This window comes from Corvus cornix, chromosome 1 (assembly GCF_000738735.6).
Source record: "Corvus cornix cornix isolate S_Up_H32 chromosome 1, ASM73873v5, whole genome shotgun sequence".
Lineage (NCBI taxonomy): Eukaryota > Metazoa > Chordata > Aves > Passeriformes > Corvidae > Corvus > Corvus cornix.
The window spans coordinates 73,396,343-73,421,863 of NC_046332.1; the positions used below are offsets into that span (position 1 = coordinate 73,396,343).

General features: G+C 35.7%; 1 protein-coding gene across 3 annotated transcripts in view; it reads left to right on the forward strand.

Moving 5' to 3' along the window:
• The window catches only part of SLITRK5 (SLIT and NTRK like family member 5), a 28,060-nt gene extending 2,539 nt beyond the window's left edge, over positions 1-25,521 (forward strand). For all 3 annotated transcript variants that reach the window (XM_039555207.1, XM_039555263.1, XM_039555321.1), the window contains one exon: positions 63-25,521. In XM_039555207.1, coding sequence (XP_039411141.1) covers positions 71-2,953 — 2,883 coding nt within the window. In that variant the 5' untranslated portion in view covers positions 63-70 and the 3' untranslated portion in view covers positions 2,954-25,521. The remainder of the gene's footprint in view (positions 1-62) is intronic.

Consider the following 25,521-nt stretch of genomic DNA (forward strand, 5'->3'; position numbering starts at 1 on the left):
TGTCAAATGTTATGGGGCTACCCTATTATGCTACTTTCTTTTTTTTCTCCTTATCATTACAGGAAATAAAATGTATGCTTGCTGCTCTACAGTAACTTTGGAACAGGACCTCAACAAAAAAATGCATATCTGGATGCTGCAGACGATCGCGTTTGCTTTAACATCACTAGTCCTTTCCTGGGCAGAAAGCATCGAGTATTATGGGGAAATCTGTGATAACGCATGTCCTTGTGAGGAGAAGGACAGCATCTTAACAGTGAGCTGTGAAAACAGAGGGATCATCAGCCTTTTTGAGATCAGTCCACCAAGGTTCCCTGTTTACCACCTCCTGTTGTCTGGGAACCTTTTGAACAGGCTGTACCCAAACCAGTTTGTCAATTACACAGGGGCTTCAATTTTGCATCTGGGGAGCAATGACATACAAGACATCGAAACTGGGGCCTTCCATGGTCTGAGAGGTTTAAGGAGGCTGCATTTGAACAATAACAAGTTGGAACTTTTACGGGATGACACTTTCCTTGGGCTAGAGAGTTTGGAATACCTACAGGTCGATTATAATTATATTAGCGTCATTGAACCCAATGCCTTCAGCAAACTGCATTTGTTGCAGGTGCTGATTCTCAATGATAACCTCCTCTCCAGTTTGCCCAACAACCTTTTCCGTTTTGTGCCCTTAACTCACCTGGACCTGAGGGGCAACCGGCTGAAGCTGTTGCCCTATGTGGGCCTCTTGCAGCACATGGATAAAGTGGTGGAGCTGCAGCTGGAGGAAAACCCCTGGAATTGTTCCTGTGAGTTGATTGCTCTAAAGGATTGGCTGGACAGTATCTCATACTCTGCTCTGGTGGGAGATGTGGTTTGCGAGACCCCTTTCCGCTTACATGGTCGAGACTTGGATGAAGTCTCCAAGCAGGAGCTTTGCCCCAGGAGGCTCATCTCTGATTATGAAATGAGACCTCAGACACCATTGAGCACCACAGGGTATTTCCACACTACCCCGGCCTCGGTCAACTCCGTGGCCACTTCTTCTTCAGCTGTTTACAAATCTCCCTTGAAGCCCCCCAAAGGGACCCGCCAACCCAACAAGACGAGGGTGCGCCCCACCTCCCGCCTGCCCTCAAAAGACCTGGGATACAGCAACTATGGCCCCAGCATTGCCTACCAGACCAAATCCCCGGTGCCTTTGGAGTGCCCCACTGCCTGCACTTGCAACTTGCAGATTTCTGACCTGGGCCTCAATGTCAATTGTCAGGAGAGGAAGATTGAGAGCATTTCTGAACTGCAGCCCAAACCCTATAATCCTAAGAAGATGTATTTGACGGAAAACTACATTGCGCTGGTACGCAGGGCAGATTTTGTGGATGCCACTGGGCTGGATTTGCTGCATCTGGGCAATAATCGGATCTCGGTCATTCAGGACCGGGCTTTTGGGGATTTAACTAATTTGCGAAGGCTGTACCTGAATGGGAACCGGATCGAGCGGCTGAGCCCAGAGCTGTTCTTTGGGCTGCAAAGCCTGCAGTACCTCTTCCTGCAGTACAACGTCATCCGGGAGATAGAGGCAGGCACCTTTGAATCTGTCCCCAACCTTCAGCTCTTGTTTTTGAACAACAATCTGCTGAGGTCTTTGCCAGGGAACATTTTTTCTGGTCTGTCTCTCTACAGGCTGAGCCTGCGGAGCAACCACTTCTCCTACCTGCCAGTGAGCGGGGTGCTCGACCAGCTGAAATCCCTGCTGCAGATCGACCTGCACGAGAACCCCTGGGACTGCACCTGCGACGTGGTGGGCATGAAGCTGTGGCTGGAACAGCTCAACACCGGTGTCCTGGTGGACCAGGTTATCTGCGAGTCCCCTAAGAAGTTTGCCCAGAGCGACATGCGGGCCGTCCGGGCGGAGTTGCTGTGCCCCGACTACTCGGACATCGTCGTCTCCACGCCAACGCCGTCCCCGGGCCAGCTGCCAGCCAGGACCACCCCCTCCTCCTCCACCGTGCGCCTCAATGGCACGGCGGCGGCGGGCGGCTCAGCGCCCGCGGGCGGCGCCGGCGGCGGCAGCTCCTCGGTGCCGCTCTCGGTGCTGATCCTTAGCCTGCTGCTCGTCTTCATCATGTCCGTCTTCGTGGCGGCGGGGCTCTTCGTCCTGGTGATGAAGCGGCGCAAGAAGGGCCAGGGCGACCACGCCAGCGCCAACAACTCCGACGTGAGCTCCTTCAACATGCAGTACAGCGTCTACAGCGGCGGCGGCCACCACCACCACCACCCCCACCTCCAGCAGCACCCGCCCCACCGCGGCGGCGGCGGCGGGGGCGGCGGCGGGGGCACGGCGCTGCCCAAGGTGAAGACCCCCGCCGGCCACGTCTACGAGTACATCCCTCACCCCCTGGGCCATATGTGCAAAAACCCCATCTACCGCTCCCGGGAAGGCAACTCGGGCGAGGATTACAAAGACCTTCACGAGCTCAAGGTCACCTACAGCAGCCACCCCCTGCCATCCGGGGGGGGTGCACCGCCGCCCCCGCCGCCCCCGCCGCCGCCCGCGCCCGGCGGGGAGGATGCGCCGGCGCGCAGCCCCGCGTACAGCGTGAGCACCATCGAGCCGCGGGAGGAGCTGCTCTCGCCGGTGCAAGACGCCGATCGCTTTTACAGGGGCATTTTGGAGCCCGACAAACACTCCCCCTCCACACTGGGCACACCCGGCTCCACCCTCCCCGACTACCCCAAGCTCCCCGCCGCCTACACCTACTCCCCCAACTATGACCTTAGGCGTGCCCACCAGTACTTGCACCCGGGGCCGGGGGACGCCAGGCTCCGGGAGACGGTGCTCTACAGCCCCCCGAGTACTGTCTATGTAGAGCCCAACAGGAACGAGTATCTGGAGCTAAAAGCAAAACTAAACGCAGAGCCGGACTACCTCGAAGTGCTGGAAAAACAGACCACATTCAGCCAGTTCTGAGAAACAGCCCCCCTGCCCCCCCGTCCCCTCGCCAGTCTCAGCAGCTCCTTCTCTAGAGTATTTGTATTTAACAACCACACGCAAAACAAAGAAACGTAAATGCTGACCTCCCCCCCCACACACACCTTGCCTCCCTCCTCTTTTTCCCCCTTTTAATTCATTTTATTGTAGGGTGAAGTGCCTTGGCACAGGACTTTTCAGCTTCGGGGAATGATTCTGAAAGGGTGTGCTGTTCAGTTTGGTTTGGTTTTGGTTTTTTTCTCTTTTCCTGCATTTGGAAGTGGGAAACCACCTATTGTGTAAAATGGGCACAACACTGTCATTGTGTGCGTGGCCATGTGTGTTTGGGGAAGGTGGCAGGAGGTTTCTTGGTTTCTTGTCAGGTCATATTCAGGTCGTGCTTTCTTTTGTGTTTTTTTATGGTTTTGGTTTTGTTTTTTGGGTTTTTTTAACAGACATTCTTTATTTTAGTTTTCTTTCTGGTTCAAGAGTACGGCGCACATTTTCCCCTTTTAGCCATGGGTGAGTCTAAATGGCTTTTATGGAGAGATTAGCACACCCCGACTTTAATACAAGGTTTCCTTTTTTTAAGGATGTGTTTGTATACTTTCTGGACTTTTGAATTAAAAAAAATATATATGATCTTTAAAAGGATCACTGTAGATGTGGACAAATCATTAAAGAGTGCAGAGATATATGATCCATAACTGGTTAGTGAAAATAACTTATTGATGAAATATAAAAAAATATTTTATTGTAGCACCTATTTTTATATGCACATTACCATTTCTCTTTCCTTCACTATTTTAGGGCCTAATCTTGCAAATTTTTAACTCACTTGAGTATCTCTATTTGTGAAAGAAGTCCCAGCTTAGGCCTTCATCCTGCAGGCACTTAAGCACATGAATAACTTTACCAATGAGTGTAGTTCTGGAGACTCACTCATTGAGCGAAGTTAGTCGAAAGCCCAAAAAATTAGGATAGATGATGAAGAATTCTTCTTACAAGTAAAAATACTGGAATGTTTAAGTGTTTCTTTTTTTTTTTTTTTTCAGGATGGGGTCCAAAGTCTGTGGATTGCTTTAAAGTATTGCACTGTATTGAGAGTTTTCTTCTGAAATCTGATATAGTATCAGAAGGACCTTTTAAATCACTATAGATAATGCCAGTTATGACCAAATCTTAACAGACAATCTAAGACATAAAATCTGATCACAAGAGGAAAAAAATCATGTTTATTTAAAAATGTATCTTTTAGCAACCTCCTACTCAGGAGTCTGGTTGGGCAAACTAGTGAGGGACATGTAGAAGGCATTCATTTTATCAGTAAAAAAAAGTTTCGTTTTTGATTTGCTGGTTTCATTTTTTTCTTTTTTTTAAATTTTATATTAGTTAACCAAAATATAATGATTTTCAACTGTTGTAGCCAGTTTATGATTGTTTAGTTGAGTACAATTGCACTTGTACAGATCCACATGTTTACTGGCATCCTGAAAGACCAAATGATGGACTGTACACATCTCTATAAAATGTCTTTACCCCTTTGGGCAGCAGGCAATGGCAAGGATATTCATAAACACAGCATCACTGTAAGATGGGACAATTGATGTCTCATATGTATCCCAGCACATGTGATTTTTTAATAGTTTCTGAATAAACACTTGATAAATATTTCAAATGTAAGATCCTGAAGTAATGAGTATCTGAACTTTAAAATTTCTGGCCAAAATAATCTGTTTGTATGTTGGGTTCTCTTTACTAGCAATTAAGGCTCATCAAAAAGATCTGACGTTTCTAGGCAAAACATAATATGTTCTCTGTTTTCGAAACATGACGTGGTAATTACCAGCATATATAACATGGGTTAGAAAGGAACACAGGGATATATGTTTCAACAACATATTGAATAGGATAGTTTTATATTTACATTTTGTTTCCTTACTGAGGTGTTCTTTATTATATGGAATAGGGTAAGTGATATTTCACATGTGTTTTTTTCTTTCTTCATTAGGTTATTATATTTAATACTGTTTTCAGAGTTGCTCACTAGTACATCTTTTATTGCAAAAGGACTCTGTTCTATTCTGCTTTTCCTACCCATGTACAATCTGTCACTTTCTACAAAAAACAAAGATATGTAACTGGTCTGTTGGAATTCAAGAAAAATGTTTTCTTGGCATGTGTTCTTCCCTCTATGCCACCCACACTGAGCAAAAGCAAAAAAAAACCCCGAAAAAACAATGAGCATGACTGTAGTTAGCTTGGACAGTTTAGTAAGTGGAGTGTTATTTCATTTTGAAATGAAGAGTTGAGGAGTGTTCTTTTGTCACAAGAGACATAACAAATGGCTATTCTGTTCAGTGCTCTCCATCTCCTGCAGACTTCCCACTGACACCAGCGAGAGATGTGTGTGTGGCTGCCTGAGGTGCAGTTTTGGAGCCCTAACTTTGAATTGCTGCCTTTATAACTTGCTGAAACCAGTGGCCTGGTTCTTCTTCCATTTAAACTCAGTAAAGGCATGCTGTTGTTAAATGGATATGAGTAAGAAAATTTTCAGCCTCACTGACTTTGCCAGAGAAAGGCTAACTCAGTAAGGATTGAAGGAGAAGCTCCTGCAAACGTTGTGTCTGTCCATGTGTAGATATATATCTTTTCTGTGTGATTCTAAACTCATGTTTATGAGTTTGCATAGGTGTCAGTACAAACATAGGATGAGGTCCCTAATGTGAAAGGTACATTTTGCATGGCATTCTGCCACAAAGAGGCAGCATCCACAAATGAGTAAATGAGCAGGAATTGCTTGGATTTGTAAGAAATAGCTGAAAGAAATCCCTTGACATTCTGTTTATGTTTGTGTTCTGATGCTGCCATTTCTGAGGTCAGTAGTACTGCTGCTTCCATGTGTTATACATGCATTTAATAACTGGTAGTGAAGAATTTTTCTAATGGTCTACACTACACCCAGAAGAATTAATTTAAATCTTTTCAGCAACTCACCTTTTTTTCAGTAGAAAAAACATATTATTGGTTGTGTTACTGGAGAAAAAGATTAAATGACATCAATTACCTACAAAAAGTGCATTCCTGAAGATAAATCCTTGAAAAAGAATGCAGAGTGAAAAATAATATTCTTTAGTCAGTAATCATCCTGAAACATATCTGAAAGGGCTATTTGTGAATGAGGTCATCAATGGAAGTAGGAGTTCCCACTCAGTGGCTGCAATGATGTATCATCTGTGGATAATTATTGTAAGAAAAAGTAGATGGGAATAGAAATTGGCAAAGGGAGATGTGCCTCTGATTTAAAAAGAGGATAAATTGTTTGAAGGAAAACCCACCCTATTTTGAGAATTCTGAATAATATTTTAGGTTGCTTATCAGGCTGGTTTAGGCTGGTTATTAAAGTGATATTCCTCTCCTTTTTTTTTTTTGTCTTTTTACAAGTCGAGTTGAGCTTACTGAAACACTCATGTGGCCTCATATTTTGTTTCAAAAGTGCATGAAATTCTGTGATAAAAGAACAAAAAAAAAGTGGAAGAGAATCCTGGTTTCTCAATGTAATTATTGGAAAAAAAACGAGTGAGACCTTGCCTTGCCTTGCCCTGCCTTGCCTTGCCTTGCCTCACCTCCCCTCCCCTCGCCTCCCCTCCCCCTCCCACCCCCCTTTCTTTTCTATATTTCATACTTTACTCTCATCTTTAACAAAATGAGCAGAATTTCAAGAGGTTACTCCCAGAAGATAATAGCCTGTAATTTCTAGACATTCCTACACACTGTTTGAAACACTAGATGTTATGTCAGTCCTCTTATCAGTTGAAAGTCTGACAAAAATGCAACTTCCACTTCTGTAGTTCCAGAGCCCACATTCTCACACCTTTTTTTTTTTTTTTTTAATATATATATCTTTACCAGTATTTTAATGGTCAGTTCAGGTTGTGAAAACATGTTCAGTGGATTGTTCATACTGCAGTATTTAATTTCTGAATGTTTTCCTATGTTTTAATTTTTTTATAAAGCTTATAAGTATTTCTTAGGGGTATTCCTTTTAGGAAAACAGATATAGTGGTACCTTTTCTCATATCACATAATAATTTGATTATTAAAGTAATTTTAAAAAATGGTAAAAGAGCATAAAAATGAGCTTATGACCCACGGTAAACACAATGTAGAAGATATATCTGAAAAAGCAGGAATAGCTAATTGTGGCTGTTAGAAAATACAAAGACAAGATCCCAGTTTTCTAGGTTGTTTAGATCTGTATTTAGCTGGAGCTAAAATGTCTGACCGGCATGTTGTTTCTTACAGAAACTTAAGAGTCTGTTTAATGCATATGGTTCCCTCTCAGGGGGCAGAGTCCATTAAGGCACTAGATCCTGAAGGACAGGGTAAACAAGAACTCCTTCATTTTTAGAGGGCAGGTTCTTTATATTGCTCAGTGTCTCCAGGGAACCTGAATAGCCTTTCATTAGGTTAAAGACTGGCATACTGAAATACAGCGTCTCCAAACCAGAGAAGGAGGCTGAAGTCTTTTGCTGTCTTATGCAGAACTCCGAATGCTATTGGCACTACTTGCATTAAACAAGAAAAATGGGGAGAGAAGAGAGCGTGAATGGCAGACACAATTCCATAGCTGTCAGCCTTCAAACAGTCTTCACATTTCTATTGATTATTTGATTGTAGGGAACTTGTGCCTCTATTCTGCAGCATCCACTTACTGTGGAAAATGTAGGACCTCAAGCTAAGGAGTGACAAGACGATGGAGGAGTAGATGAGTGAGGCGTTTCTGTGAGAGAAGTGGGCCGCATAGCAGCATACTGAATGGGGCAGCCACACTATTTGTTTTTCCCAGCCCTTCTAAGAAGCTTTGCAATGTGTTCTGCTGAAGTGAGAGCATGCAGATCTCTTTTACAGTCCAGCAATACTGTCTTACAGATTCGTGGTTTTCCATCTATGTATAAATAGTATCCTAATATTACGAGTCTTTACAATTTATTTTTTTTCCTGTTCATTATTCAGCTACTTTTCAGAATATCTAGCAGTATGATTCTGATACTCCAGAAATGCTAAGCACAGTTATGCTTTAGAATAATGTATGCTTAAAACATTGAACAAAACAGAGATAGGATACAAAAAAAAGGCACATTTAGGTCCTAGGAACAAGAGGCGTTTAGTTAATTGAATATACAAAGAAATAAAGTGTAATGAAGTTTGTAATTAAATGGTTATCAAATTAACTATTTAACTTACAGCTAATGGACCACATTTTGCTTCTAGTTGTGTAAGTGCACAACTGTGTTCCACTGACTTGAGTAACTTGCAAAACATTTACCTTGCTCTTACGAGTCTGGCTTTTTGTCATTGAAGTAACCCGTTCTCTTAGTATTTCTGTTTTGCAGAGTGAAAAATTTGAGTACAATAATGATGAACATTAGTAGTTCTGCTATGTACCTCCAAAATGAATCACATCTATTTCCAATCTGCTGGCAAATTAACTGAACACTGATGTAATATGGCACTGTAAATTTTATCTTGGACTCTTACTGTCCTGATTATATGGGAAGATCAGTTTACATCCACAGATATACATGTAGCTCTTTAGAATGATGGACCATATGAGCAGACAACATACCTCTATTTAATTCTGTGGACTTGGTCCCAAAACCTTGAATTAGATGAAATACCTATTGATAAAAATGGTTCCATTTGTGGTGTTTTTGCCATGGAAGATGCAACTACTTTTGCTGCAATTTTGCAAGCTTATATTTACAGTACTTTTAAATTTTACAGAAAACTATAGACCATGTCAAATATAAATGTTTTTTTGTTTTTTTTCTGGTTGGACACGTGATTACTATTTGAATATCATGACATGGTTCTGTGTGATCTTCCAAAAATGTCCAGACTGGGATAAGATAAAAGGTTGACATAATAATTTTGTAGTTCAATATTTCATGTAATAAAATATTTTTTTCTTATGATTTCAACGGTATATCTGATTTTGTGAACATTAGATTATTAACACATTTGGTAATTTTGTACCAATACTGTGGCAAAAAGTTTATATTCATATTTGAGAAAGGGGACAAAATATGAGATTGCTTTTTCCAGAGATATCATATCAACTTTATTCAGAAATGCTTAGAACAAAAGCACTGAGTTAAAGTCTTAAAATTTGAAAGGTAACAATCTAGTACAATTTTTGAATTTCTGAAAACAGTGTTTAATTATCAACTAGATTATTACTTTAACCATCTGTATTTTTTTACCATCTTTAAAAAATAAATATATATGTGTGTGTGTATATATGAAAGTGTATGTGTACATATATATAAATATGCATATATATATATATATATGTACGCCTACACTTTTATCTACCTATATTTTTTTAATTAAAATTGTCTTTACTGTAATGTAAGAATATTTCCATGTGAGTTGTGAGAGCTTTTAGGCTTGGAATGAAACAAAAATTCTTCATATAGCATATGTAGGAGATAAATGCTATATCCACATAGTCACCCAAAAGTCAGTCCAGTCATAAAATGCTTCAACTTTTCTATTATAGTAATATAAATTCTGGGTTGGGGTTGCTAGGAACAAAAGTTCAGGCTCAAATCCAGTTTTCAACTGGCTGAATATGGATTGAGGGGCATTAATATTCCTGTATTTTAAGCCTCTACCTTTTACATTTGACATAATATCACATGGAAAAACTGGCCTGATACTGACTTTCTGTAACTTTACTACTATGCCATTGAATTTGATCAGTCAAATGGATAAATAGACACATAACAAATGTATTTATGAGAAAGACAGGAGTTCTTACAAAGGTCTTTCTATTAGAAATCCGAATTTAGTTTTAAAATACTGAATTTATAATGGTGTTTAATTATGCAGTAATTATTACAAGTAATGACAAAGATTTGTTCCCTTTCTAAATGCTGAATTTAGGTGAGCTAATCAGTTTTTTAGATACAACTATAATAAAACTGTTAGTCCCAATGGCAGTTACTTTCTGCTAAAAATTAAAGCAGGGCTGTTCTCAGCATTGGTACTCTTCAGCCATAATGCAATTTTATCATTGTAAATTCTTTTTTAAAGTATGGAAAATTAAACATTTTTAAAACATTTTCAGGCTGGCAGTTTGCTAAGTTGAATTTAATATTTCATTAAGTTTATCTAATATTTATTAATTATCCAATTTTAAGTAGTTTTCTCACAATTTTTTTTTTGGAGCCATTCATACAACTCTTTATAAGTGATGTAATGATGTGGTTACATGAGTTTATGTGTAGTTACATACAGTGCTGTACATCTGGTTAGATGGTATCTGGTAACTTATAACAAACCAAAATATCAAGGTTACAATTAAGCTCAAAATTCAAGAATATGTACATTTTTCTGTTTTCAAATTTATAGGAAATGCCTACACTGACATCAATGAACTTGAACCACTTTCAAAGAATTAATATTCTGCTGAATCATTTATTCCCAAGTATAAATATCTTCTTTTAGTGATGATGAAAAGTGCATCAAAGGAAAAATTGCCTAATCAGTATATTTGATGGTTTTGAAGTGAATGAAAATTCTCCCATTGATTTTACGTTTTTGGAAGCATGTAATGTCTTTACACTGTATGTTTTTTTCTCTTCCTATTAGAGACTGTTTATTAGCCTACATGCATAAGAAAAATCCCTGCTCCAAAGGTATTTCAAATCTCAGCTGACTACAACATCTCTTCAGTTACAGCTTTGGCTGTGTTTTAAGGTTGTTTTATTTTTTCAGTGATTAAATTATGCTTGGTCTTTTAAGGGTGGATTTTTTTGTTTACTTCCATCCAAACATATCATGCAATGTAGTCAATACTGGTGGTGGAAAATATTTAAAACACTGTATATTGATGGGTTCTTCAAGTTTATAACATTAATGTTTAAAAACATTCTAACTCTTTGAAACACAGTTAACAGTTACACATTTTTTAATTTTATGTTTTCTTGTCATTCTTTTTTCCTTACGTATTGCTGAATCAAACTGCCTGCCTGTGCTTTGAAGGCTGCTTTTTATTTTAGTACTGAGCACAGTTGTGTGTAAAGGGATCTAAGCTATTGTTCTTCAGTGTGTTTATTTCTTTTAAAGAAAAATATTGTACTCTTCTAAATAGTTATTGATTTTCTAAGGAGAATCACATGGTCTATGTTTTTTTCTCTCCTTCTCTCTCCATTCTTACACTGTGAGGCAGTGAAGAGGTGTGTTTGGTTTTGTAGCTTTTTTGTAGCAGGTGTAACACCTTAAGCAAAATCCTCATCATTGTCAAAGGAAATTATGTTTTAGGTAGGGATTTAAAAAAAATTCTTCCTGTGGCATCATTGGAGTAAATTTGTAACACAAATACATACTTGCATAAACATGCATTTATATGTACATGTGTCTGGTGCACCACACAGATTTTTTTTGGGGCAGTTAATTTTTTTAAATGCACCTTGTCTCAAAGAAAGGATTTTTCATATCATGAGACAGTGCTTATATAATGAAGCTTTTCAGCAGAGTAATTTAAGTGGTAAAGTGATATCCTTATTGACAATTTCTGATTGGGTCTGAAATGTTTATTTTTAACTTTTTTGGCCTGACAAGTAATAGCTTCCAACAAGTAAGTGGCAATGTGCCATAATATCATGTTGAACAGTAGACTCTATTAATTTTATTGTGCAATATATTACTTAATATTTTTATAATGGTAAAAGTCCACTAATGCATATTGTACGAAAGAGTACATTAATTCTTCCTTAAGAATAATTTCTCCTAAAGAGTAAGAAGTTGCTACTATTGTGCGAAAAGTTGTTTCTAAAAATATGAGAAGTAGTTGAGACAATGATTCTAAATTCACCAGTTTTTAAAGATATAATGGAATGTATTTATGATGGGTAATATTTTTCATCCACACATAATTTTATATAATGAATGTGTTCTATAGTTTTCAGTATATTTTATATACCAAGTGTTATCTGTACTTAAATATTTCTTAAGACTTCTTGGACTACTAAGAAGTTTTTGTTTGATTTGGCTAGGATTAGATTATGGAGGAAGAAAACCTCCATCTCATCAGTCTATCTTCATACTATTTATCTTGTGAGCAATTGTCCAAATGACTCAGATTTCTTTTTCTTTAATGTTAAAATAGGTATTATTTTTGCCTCATTTGCTGTTTAAAAGTTTGAGAATTACTTACTGCTCTATATAATCATCTATGGTGAAATACCAAAAAATTCCCATCATTGGTCTGCTCAATAGTATGTAATTTCAATTTACAGTTACATAGTGAAACTGTTTTCATTTATGTTTGTCTTAGACTTAGGTACCCTTATCTCCATCTGTGTGTTGATGTAAGGCCTCACAATTGTTCACCTAATCATTAAAACTCAGTATTATTTCACAACCCAAACAGAAAATCATTTAACACAGCAATGAAGACAAAATTTCCAAAGTAAATTTTGATTCTCTGACTACTTCCACATGAGAAAATTTGATTTATGTGAATTGTCCCATCAGGTTCAGTCAGAATTTTTTGTGTAACATACTTTTATGTTTGGAATTTGGAATTTAAATATGTGTCTGACACACACAGGCTTACATCAATACTTAGTCTGAGTTCTGGTTTGTCTGAGGGAGAAGGAAGTGTTTCTGAACTTACTTGGATTATGATTACTGTTATGAAAGTATGTTCTGCCTATGAAAAGGTATTTTCTGGATTTACTCATGTAGACAATATACAATTAGGTGTGTGTATCAGAGAGCATTTTGATATGTTCAAAAAGATCTAAGGACTTTCCAATCTAAAACTAGTTCAGTTTCTGAAATGCTTACTTTTTGTTTTCAGTTGAATGTTGCTGGCTTGAAAAGGTTACTGATAACAATGTTTAAGCAAATGGCAGAAAGGTACCATGAGGGTTAATGAATAATTTTTTTATTCAGATATTTGAACTGTAAAGCTATATATATAAGTAGCTATAGGTTCTGAATGTCATTTTGTCTTGTCTTCTAAAACAGGGTGGGGTTTTTTTTTTTATCTGAATAGGGATTGCAGAATTTGAATGAATTATAAAGATGTTAAATAGCTGTTATTCAAACACTTCAATAAGAATAGTTGTTTTTATTGTTGTTGTTGTTGCTTTCATTAAACTCAGAAAAAATCAGGTCATATCTATTTTTGGGACTCACAGGGTTTTTAGGAGTTGAGTGAACAATTGCTAAGAGGCCTTTGACCTTTCTGTGTTAAAACAATTTAAATTACCACAGTGGTTAAATAGGAGCTCATTTTAGTGAGTTCATTATTTGGGAATATGGTGAATTTATATGTATCTCTGCATTCTAAATATTGAAAAGATTGACGTTGTCAAAATTGTTTATTAATACTGAGAAGGAAGTAGTTATTCTCAGGGCAGAGACTATGGGAGCAAGTATTTTTGTTACCAGGGGTTAACTTAAAGATTTCAATTTAACTATCTAAATGAAGAGATGCAAAGGTAAAAACATACAGAACATAGAGTATTTAATACTTAAAATATTGCTAAAACTTAAACTTGTAAGCATCTCTTTAGATATGTACAGCCTTTCAATCCTTGATGTCAGATTCTTATATGGAAAGGATGTTTTAGCTGTAGTTAGGGCAGCACAGTCAGAAGAGAGACAGGTATTTTGGTCTGTCTTATTTTATCTAATCTTAGAAAAATTGCTTTGGTTGGTTGAAGTTTGGGGTTTTTTTCCGTTACACAGGCATCAAAATTTTTCATGTCAAATTTGGAAATTATGGTGTCACAAAGTGTCCCAGAGCCTGGACAAATAATAATCCAGTAGCAGCATTAAAATTGCTACAGTCAACAGAAATTTGAAATTAAGATATGATGTTCTGTGACCATGGGAGATATTTGTGAGAGTGCTTTGTTGGCAACTAATTGATAATTATGGCTTGTATTCTTCTAACACCTTTCTTCCCAAAGGATCCTAAAGTGCCTTACAAAATTAGGGCCTGTTCCTGCCCTGATTGAAGTCAATGGGAGCACTGCCAATGGGAACAGCACTGGGCACTTAGGAAGCTAATAAAAGCTGCATTCAAACATCACTTCTGCCACTGAAATGTGTAACTGTTCAACTTACACAGCAATACTCCCAGTAGTTTAAGGCAGGAAGTGAATATTATCATATACAGATTGCAAATTTTAAAAATAAAGTATGATTTTAAAGGGTTACATCATCCAAATTAATGTTAATAGCACTGATTTTGGTTAAGATTTCTGTTTGAGTCTTCATCCAAACAGAATTTTTGTATTTTTTTTTCTGGACATCTGAACATTAGTTCCAGTAGGTCTAATGACTGATACTGATTTCATTCTTCAGATGTTGCATACATTTATTTTGGAGCTCAGATTAGCATGATTTTGGTGCAATAATTAAAATAATTTCAGAAAAATATAACATGGACATACAAGTAATCTTCTATAGTTATTGTATCCTTTTGGTGATTAGTTTTTAATTTCTACCTGAGAAAGCCTGATATTACTATCAGTATTTTCTGTATGTTTCCATATTTGTTCAATTTACATTTTGAGCTGATTGCTGTGATATGTGGAGGACAGGATTTGATGTTTGTATACCTGAAATTCCAGTTGAAATTAAGCATTATAGCACATATTCTGATATTTTTCTTTATTTTTAATATAGGGACCTTTCATATAAAATTTGTCAGCTACGAAAACATTAAACAGCATGCATAGATTAAAAAAAAAAAAGTGAGAACTAATGCAGGTATTTGTAATACTATGAAAAGGCCTGAATAGTTTTTCACTCAGCACTTTTTTCTGAGTCATTTATATTGGTGAATGAGAAAATAATTAAATTATTTAACATTTTAAAAATTATTGCTATTTAATGAAGAGGAAAAATTAGCTCTTGGACTGTTTTGTTTGTCTCTAGTTAGATACTTTCAGATGGAACTGAAAAAGAAGCAGCTCAAAGAGTAACTAACCATCAGAAGTTACCTAGTAGAATATGCAGCAACTGAAGTCTTTGAATCAGATGAATATACATGTTGTATGTTCAAAAAAAAGGTTTGAGACTACAGGGCTAAATAAATTGAATTCTAGTCTTATTGAATTCTTCTAGTATTACTCAATAAATATTTGCTAAATCTGCCAGCAAAATCACAGAAAATGAAGCTTTGAATTATTGACCAGACAGAAATTCTCTGTATAGTTCATTTGAATAATATATTTCGCTTCTTAAAGCAACGACAACCAAAAAAAACACTAAAAAACCAAAATAACAACAACAACAACAAAAAAGAAAAAACAAAAAACCCCACAAAACTAAACCCAAAACACATGTATACCACTTTTTAAATAATGTTCTCCTTTTCATACTGTAGCTGCATAAAATATTTAGAGTGTAATTGAATATGCTGGGTCATCCCTGAACAAAAATTTATAAGGTAGTTCATAAAAGGGGTTTCCAGAGAAATAATAGCATATTGTATGCATCTGTTACATAGATGTGGCTTTCAAGTAGTTTTGAATATTTGGAAGAAGGCACTCTTTTAGAACCTAATTCATCAGTAGGTCTAAATGTCATCCTCTACTAGAAACACTGTATTTTACAAACTTTTCCAACAACTAGAACCTTGAAATATCCAAATTACTATATCTATGTGGAAAGAACAAGTGCCGTGTATTCTTACTTACATTTCTGGCTAGAAAACTCACATCTTCTCCAATAAGAATTTGACGTAAGTAAAAATAATTCGGCAGAACAGTTACAGAAAGCTACAGACAGGTATGGAAAACAACCACTGAAGTTAACAGCCAATTAGTTTTGTTTTCCTTTGTATGAGTTTTCAGTAAAAGTATTACATTCTTAATGCTTCTAATTAAGTCATTATTATGTCATAAACATAGGTTACATTATAATAATTGAGGTAAATTAGGGGTTAAACCATCTTCACAAAGAATGAGTCATTGACGTGTGTAAGAAAAAAATTCTACAAAATAGTTAAGGATGTGAAATCTGGTGCCGGGACTTGGAGCTATTGATATATGAAGCTTGATATTGCACAGTCTCTTTTAGACACACACACACAAAACCAAGAAAGAAGTAATTATGCAAGTGCTGATGACAGGCCAGGAGGAATTTAGCACTTCAGTCAAAAGATAGGATTAGATTTTATCCTAAGGGTAGGATTAGTGTGTGATCTCATGGTCACTTAATAGGTTTCCTGTTAGATCTTCCCTAAGGCCTGTTTTTGCAGTCCTTAGAAAGGCAAAACACCCAAAGAAATCTGTTCACTTTTGGTTAGCAGAGAAGTTTTCAATGTCTTCTGTAAACTTCGAACTATTTAATACGTATATATAATAAACAAAGGGCTAAATGACAGTTACTAAAAAGAAAATTTATAATGAAGTTTTATGCCTTTAAGTATCTGGGCCTAAAGGACTGATGCAATATAAAGATCACACATCCATCTCAGAAGTAAATCAGCTAGTGTCAAATTCTGCATTCTTTTCTGATTTCCATCTTGTTCAGCAAAGCATTGTAGGATCCGACCTTTAAAATCTTTTGTATTGTATTTCTTCACTAATAAATATTTTGTAAGACTTTACTGGGTGCTACAATACTTTTCATTAATTTCCATTAAACTTGTTTTTTATTGGCATATCTGTAATCATTATAGGAAATACCAACTTTGTATTAGAAAGTGAGGTGAACATACCTCTTCATTTTTTTCATTTTTTGTGGACTTGATCAATATAAAAATAAACCCACATAATTTTCCTGGGAAAGTACTATTTCTCAAATATGTTTTAGAATTTGTTAAATAAAAGTCTTCCTGACAAACAAAACATGACTTTGACTAAAATAAAAAGAAAGCCATTGAACTGATAGTTTTATATTGAACTAAAGCCTTTGTCAAAAGCCTCAAAATTTGAATGTATATCACCAATTTTGAAAAAAAAACCTCAACCCCAACAAAATCTGTCAGGAAACAAACGGTTGGTCCAGACGGTTAGAAACAGCTAAATGCTATCTTACAGAATGCCCTGCTTTATACTCTAAAGTTTAATTAATATACCAGAGTAATTAAGATTATAAAATACACATTTTCATGTACAGTCATCTCATAATTGCAAGCTATAGCAATGTATTTTTTACCAATGCATTATGTTGTTTAGGCTTCAAATTAATTTATATTATTAATAATTAAATAATCATTTAAGATTTTTTCAATAGATCTTTAAAATGCCATACTCAAAAAAAAAAAAAAAAAAGAGCCAAGCAATGTTTTTTAATAGAATATTTTAAATGGGTTATTGTCAAATACAATGTATAATTAAAGAGCAGATCTGTAGCAAAAATAATGCTTTTAATACTTAATATATTGCTCATATTTATATTTGCATGCTCTGAAAAATTTAACTTCCAGAAATTTAATAATATCACCAGGAGCTACTTATGGGAGGAAAATTCTTTATATGTCTAAGCATTTGCAGGACTGAGCCTTCAATTTTTGATTGTTTGATCAAATGGGAAAAATATCTACTCAGTAGTCACTAGAGCTTTTGAGATGATAAAACTGGTTCATGTATTTGTCTGACACTTTGTACATTATCCTTCAATGAACAGTAAAGAAAGCAAATATCAAAAAATACCTCAGAAGTGGAGTAAGATACTTAACAGAATAATCCAAAGACTGTCTTTAGATTGATAATATTTGTATTTGCCATATTAAACATTGAGCATTAGAAATATTAGATAACATCATATATACATTACTTTATAACTATAGACACATATATTTCTATGTATACTTTTCATTTAAACAGCATCATAGGTGTACATGATATCTATGTATGCTCAAATATGTATATACAACTCTCATGTACTTAACAGCACATTAGACCTAAATTATGCAGCAAAGTGCCACCATAATGTATGTGGCAATTTAACTAAGTTCTGTTACAATGTTAGTTTATTAAATGGTGTCAGATAGTTTCATGGTTACTGGCTTGTTTTGGGGGAAAAACAAACAAACAAACAAACAAAACAAAGCAAAAAAAACCAAACCAAAACAAAACAAAAAAAACAAAAAAAAAAACCAAAAGAATTCCCAACCTGGAATATGCAATGAAGGCTCTTTTCATTCTGACAGAGAAAACTATTCCTGTGGTGCTTAGGCACTTCACAAGAGAAGAATTTTTTGCAGTATGATGCCTCCTGTGGTGCAGTGAGGTGTGAAGCAATACAAGAGGTAGATGGAACTGAAGAGTGTCATATGAGGAAGCACCACATCATAGGAAACGTTCACAAGTGGAAGACAGCTGTTGTTATGAACTATTAAAGACATCAGCAGGGTGTTCATTTCTTTCAAGATTTCAGAAGCCTGAGATGGCATTTCCTTCTATCTTCCTCTCCCTGCTGTCTGTCCTCCTCCCTCTCAAAGGTCTGCTACATCAGGTACCTTCCATCATGGCATGCACTGAATCACAAGGGTTCTGCCGCTTATCCTCTCTTTTGCCCTCAGTTAAAGATGAGCTGGAACTGGGCATCATTGCACCAAAGAAAAGCTCTCATGCTTAAAAAAGCACTTCAGGTAGGATTAAAGAGACACAACAAGCAGACATGCTGAAAACCTACTGCAATGGCTGAAAGTTGGTATTGTTTGGAGGAAAATGCATTAATAATTGTATGCCTAGTGACATTAGAGATGTCCTCAACTTAGTACAATTACAAACTATATGATTATTAAGTTTAGACACAGTGACCACTGGTTTTCAAGGATGGATTAGGGGATGGACATAACCAAGAGAAAGCTGAATTAACAGTAGCATTGACTGTTCTTATTTGACCAAGTGTTAGTCCTTAGTTATGTACACATAACTCCTGTAACTTTAGTAACTTGTTCTACTTAAATCAAAATGTGATTAGCCAAGAGTATGTTTTAACTTCTGTATATATGTGTGTGTATATATATATATATATGTATATATATACACCCCCCAAAAAACCCCCATGTATAGGTTTCCACACTGTTTTTTCTTATAGGATTGTAATAAATAGTGGCCTAAGCTTTTTATGCTAAAAACCCCTTGATGGCTGTAATGTTTAGGTTGTGTAATGTACAAATTATTTGCATAATGATTTCCTGTGAAGATTTGTAAACAAGCTGTAGCCTTGATTACTCCATGTCTTATACTGGTGAACTCCATTGATGTTTTGTGTCTGCTCCTGATTTAGATCAGACTAAGTGAAACGGTGTGCAAAGGGTGTTTCCAGAGTGCATTAGCGTGCTCCTTGAGGTTAAGCACTTCAGAATAGTGAAAAATACCTTTAAATTAAATTTATATTCTACATCTGGGAAACCTAATTGGGGCTATTGTCACTTATTTAGCATACCACATGGTTCAAAAGCAACTGACACAGAGGTCACATACAGCAGACATAAAATTTCAAAGCATAATGCAGTTCAGATTCTGAGGGGCTCTTTTTCAGTATAGCTACATATAATGTGGAATGACCCCAAAACCCCAACAGCCAGATGATAATAATACTATCAGGAGGAATATTTTCTCATAGATTTACCTCACTGAAGGAGATGTTAGTAATGAAACACCAGAGATGCTTCTTCATCATAATGTTTTCACTACAACGGATTTTTTAGAAAACAGTATCTGCATTATCATGCTGAGGGAAGGCAAGTATTTTTAGTTTTTTAGTTGTAGTCAGATGTGAAGGGGTTTCTGAGCTTTTCTTTCTACAAGGGTCAGGTCTGTCTTTTAAGAAGAGCTTTTTGGTTTTTCGGGTTTTTTTTTTTTTATGTAAATGCAGTTATTAAGATATTTTAGCACTGAATGTCAAAATTATTCCATGATGACCTTCATTTGAAGACAAAATATGTGATCTCTAGCAAAGCAATATCCTGATAGTTGCTAATTAAGGATCTTTTATTCTGTGGAAGAATGCTCTAGATAACTATTTCAATAGCTTTGTTCTCTTGTCGTTATTACACAATATTTCTATTGCTTTCACACATTTGTTGGTATCTGCCAAGCAGAACCAAATTTAGCCTGAAGCCTGGAGGAAGATAAAAGGAAAATGTATTAGGCATATGGATGATAATTTGGATGGAAAAAGAGAAGTGTTGACAATTTTATGCTCATATTTTTGGTTACACAACCTATATGCCGACTTTTGTATATACACATTATGTACAATTTCAGATGTCAAAGTTTACATCAACAAAAAAAAGCTGTACTTGCAAAATTACACCCAGAGTTTTATATCCACCTTTTAATATTACACATACAGCAGCTTATATAGGAAAATTGACCCAACCAGCAGGAAAGTTCATGGCATTTGGAAAATGTGGTATTACAATTCTGATCATTATTAGAAAGTGTTAACAGTATTCTGAAAAATACTTCTCTACATATTTTCCGACATTAATAGAACATCAAGTCTTCACTGCATGTTACATCTTTCTATGACACTTTTGATGATTATAAAGCTTTCTGTCTGTAACAGGAATTGCATATATGTTACAAAGTATTTCAAGGTATGCCACCTCTACAAACTTTTCATTATAAGTACACTGGAAATATTTTCTTTACAGTTATCAAGTTATTTCCTTTATAAAATCTGCTTTATTTCTGGATTTTACTACCTAATTAGGTCTATTTAAGAAAGTAATTTTCTTCTCAACTCTGCACTTCACAGCTGATTGACATATCATATATAGTTTGAACTTCTGTTCTTTTATGTCAGTTGGGCCTATTGCATTGCATGGATTAATGAATGCTGAATTGTTTTGAGTAGAAGTTCTAAGAGTACCAGAAAAGATGTTCTTTCTTAGATGAATATAGCAGTTTGCTTTTTGCCTGGCTGTCCTAAAACATTCTTATTCACAGTCCCTTTGCAAGTAGCTATTGCAAAAGGAAAAGAAAATCTGATCTTATTAAAATTGCAGACCTGCCACTGCAACCTATAGCGAACCAGGCTTTCCCAGTGTTGTAAGTAGTGGTACTGTAGGCAATGTATAGTTAGAAATGAAACTGCTCTGAAGCAAAAGTGGTTTGTGAATTCTTGTTGTATTCTGAACTTTCATATCTGTGCACTATGAGCTGTATGGGTTTTTGTGATTACAGATTTTTATTAACCATATTTCACTGTAAATGAGAAGTTCACTTTATACTAATCACAGTGTAAATTCTTTGTTCAGATCAGTGTGATCTGCTCAGAGTCTTAGATCCGGAATGACTTTATTTGAGCCTTTATGAGGTAATTCACTTAATGTAGAGATGGTCTAAACTTAATGCATGAGTTCATTTCCTTCTTAATTTAAAACTAGAGTTTCAGTACAGTTCAGTACATAAAATCATAATAAGTAGAATAGACTGTTCTCAGTAGATTTGTTCTGCAAATAAAATTATTTTTTTAATTGAACCTGAACATTTAACTTTAAACTAAAGGCATGAAGGGGTCTTAAATTTCTTTCAGAAGAAGAATGGTTAGTTTCCTTTTTTAATTGTATTGCTTTTATGCAAATCACAGAATAGCAAATAGATATTAATAAAGACGCCATTTTTGTAGACTTCAGGACTGTAACAGCTCTGAATAATTTTAAGTACCACACAAAAAGTTCAAGGTGGTTTTTTTTCAGTAACAAAGCAGCTTCAGTCAATAAATAGGAAGCGATTTTTCTTTCTTTCAGTTTTAAACCAAGAAAACACTTGTGGAAAACACAATCTGTTTTTCACATAGTAGCCAGTATATTGGGGATTATTTTTGCTGTCTAAGAATCAAATATATTAAAAACTGGGCTACAGAGCTATTCTTGTCTGGCATTGCATGCATTAGAAGTGGTCTGTTCTCAACAGAATAGTATCTCAAGGAATTGTCAGAACTGCCATACACACAGTAAAATGCCTTCCCTGATGTGTGAGATATATTAAACTTGTGAAGACCAGTGCTCCTTTGAATCTGTTGAAATAACTAGCTGTCAGTCACTATGGAGATTGGAGAAGAAAAAGCCCCCTGGTGATACAACTTGTCACATCTTTCTCCCACCTTTCTCCCACACTTGCACACACATGGGTGCACAAACATACCCACATTCCCAAAACAAAACAAAAAAATGGTGTGCTATTTCTGCTGTTTCATAAAATCTAGTACTGTTTTTTAAAATAACAAAAAAAAAAAAAATCCCCAAAAGAACCACCAGCTGCCCAAAAATACTACTATCCAGCTTTTTAAAATGATTATTTATTTCTACAACTACGGACACTGACATGTGGAAAGACTGCTAAAACTATGAAATTATTAGAGGAAAAAAGTCTGAATATTTTAAACTATATTTGAATTACATCTTTCATTAGCAGTAGCATGACTATCTCAACTACATAAGGAGCTGTTTTGAAGTGTGTATAATAATCAGAAACATTTTGAATGAACTTTTGATTTTTCTGTTGATTATTCTGTTGATAAACTCTCTGTAATAATGTGCCTTGGTGCTGCTATCACAATGCCATCAACAGATGTACATTTAAGCTACCTCATCCAAAATGATGTCTTAAAATATTTATGGTCTTGCTTGAGAAACTTCTGGGCAATAAGGGAACACTGTGAAACATTTAACTTTGATATGGCATGACTATTTCAGATAGTTTCTTAGATCTAATTTCAGAATGCTGACATTTAACACGTTCCCCTGTGTAGCTTGATGAGCCATTGCCAGTACTATTGATGGTTTTACCTAAAAAACCCCCCACCCTTTAATCAGTGGCATCAGTTTACTTTCCAGAGCACTTAATTGTCTAATGTTCAAAGCATACATAAATCAAATAGTAATTTAAGAATTTAATTATGATAAAAGCATTGGTAAATTGAATAGCAAAAATGACTGGCTGCCCTGGTAGTCTTTATATACAAAAAGAAAAAAAGGTAAATATAACAGACTCAAGGAAGTGGAAGTAGCAAGACAATATGTCAGGAAGTGTTGAAATGTTAAACTGGTATGGGAGTAGGAATATCTCTGAAGTTACTGCACTGACTTTTAGCAGAAAATGGGAAACAGAACTTTATCATTAAGAAAAAATATTCCAATTAAAACTACTCTGAAATACCAATATAATCAGTGGTAATAGGGCACATTTTTATTAGTGTATGGTCCACGAAGAAATGTACTTTGTTCTAATAACCTGATGTGAATATTGCATATATTCTACTATTTTTGTGTTTGACAGTGGAAGTGTGATTATCAGAATCAGAAACATGTCATTATTTTCTAAACAGAGTAGGAAACATTGGAAAGATTTTTCTAAAGAATATAGAATTGTTTTGAAGTGACTGGGAAAGATTAATTTAGTTATATCTTATTAGCCTCTATTTCTTACGATTTTAAGGTCAGTTTTTATGTAATCTTTTTCAGTGAAATGGAAATATGCCTGCTGAAAACTGTAGGATTCATTATTTTAGACTCAAAACAATAATTCATATATAATATTTACTGGTATTAAAGCATTGCATTTTAGGCCAAATTCTGTTTCCTCCAATTATCTCAGAATCCTCCCGTCTATATCATTCTTAGATATTATTTCCATCTGAAAGTAGTCAAAAGTTGGGGGGGGTCCTTTTGTTCTTGGTTTGTTTTGTGTTTCATTAGTTTGTCTTTTTGGGTTTTTTTTAATTTGGGGCTGTTAGTTTGTTTTTTAAACGTTTTTATTTTAATTTAGTCACACAGACTGATTTCAAGCAACGTATAACTGTCTAAATGCAAGGCTTATTCTTTGGTAGCTAGAAACTAGAGAGTTCCTAGATTCTGTAATCTTCCAGGGAATTAATCTCAATCATTTTCCAATCTACCTCTTTGAGGATGAATGCACAGTAGAGATGCTGGGTGAATCAATTAATGTTTGCCTCACTAATGCGTGAAATTTTTAAAATATGGAATTTTCCATCTACAAGTGGGAGCTGAATTTAATTTCTGTCAGGTTGTCTGTTGGTACTACTGTTTAACTGAATTTTTTAGCCTTCTCTTTGCTTACAAGTGTAGTTACCAGGAAATGGGATTTTTAATGCAAGAAATACTTATGTCAAAAAAAGAACCGTTTTCTTGAGCAGTATGGATATTGCAAAAAGGGTCTTTCTGTAATTACACTTTTCAAGAAAAGTGCTTTTTCACACAGGAGGGATAGATACTAGAAAAGCATGTGAATTTTCTTAAAGTTTTATTAAAATAATTGAAGTTTCACTTATGTATGATGCAGACATATCAAATGTCATCAGTTTCCATTTTGAATTTGATACTCGTCCTTGATATAAGATTAGAAAGTGTTTGACTGATGCTTCTCAGGGAAATTAGAAGCTATGGCACTGTGAAAGTTTTGGAAATAGTATTTGGATAGTAATTGAATACTTATAAAAAGAAAAAGAAAAGTTTCTTAACACTATATGTCAGCACTTGGGCTCTTTCACAAACTTTTAAATCTGGTCAAGGAGGAGAATGACACATGGTATCTTTTTTCTTTCCTGCAGTGTCTAATATCATCATATGAATAAGAGAATAGATCCATAATTATCATGCTACTTCCGTCTGGCATGTGTATCAATCATCAGAAACAACAGACCTGCTGCCATAAGGCTGCTAAAGCAGGGGAAAAGAAATTTAAATGGATAGCATCTTTCTTTTCTGACCAAACTTTCACAATTACCACATGCCTTTTATTTGTAAGAATAGAGTGTTTCTCTTTCAAATGATCTTTTTCCAACTATTTAATGCATTACTTTCTGTCATTACTTGATTCATAATTTATATCTATCTGTATAAATCAGAAATAGCTGCTGTGAAGCACTGAGCCAGTTCTCGAGGAGAGAAGAATTAGACTGTATCTCTTGGTTCATCATGTCACAGTGAAATGATGAACCAACAGCAATTTCTATTATTAGAATCACTTCTATTAATCTAATAGATTTCTAATACCTACTTCTAGTACCTTCAATTACTATAACATTTCTTAAACACGTTTCTCACATTGTCCCTAAAACACCTATTTTCTGATAAAACTCAGTGCTTCGATAATCTAAAAAACTCCCTCAACTCAGTTCAGCTTTAAATATTTTCCCATAAGAGTACCACAACGTCCCTAACCCAGAAACAAATACCTGTAATGGTGAGATATATCAGAAAGTTTCTGATTTACATTTCATGAAGTCCTGTCATTGCTATGTGTTTCAAGCACACATTACAGGTCTTACTGTTTAATGCTATAATATGCTTAACTGGTCTTCATTTCCTAACATCCTGTTTGAGTTTACTCAAATCTTAAATCAGCATGCTGACAAGCAAGCTCTTTATTTTCCTTCTCCCAATGTTTTAAGTCTTTATTGTTTCTAAATTAACCTAGTGTGATATTCCTGTAATCATGATTTTATTTTCCCATAGGAAGATGAAGAAATGGGTAAACATCTAATGCCTAAGATAAAGGTAGAGACTTTTTCTTTTTTTTATTGTTACTATCATTTGGGTAAGA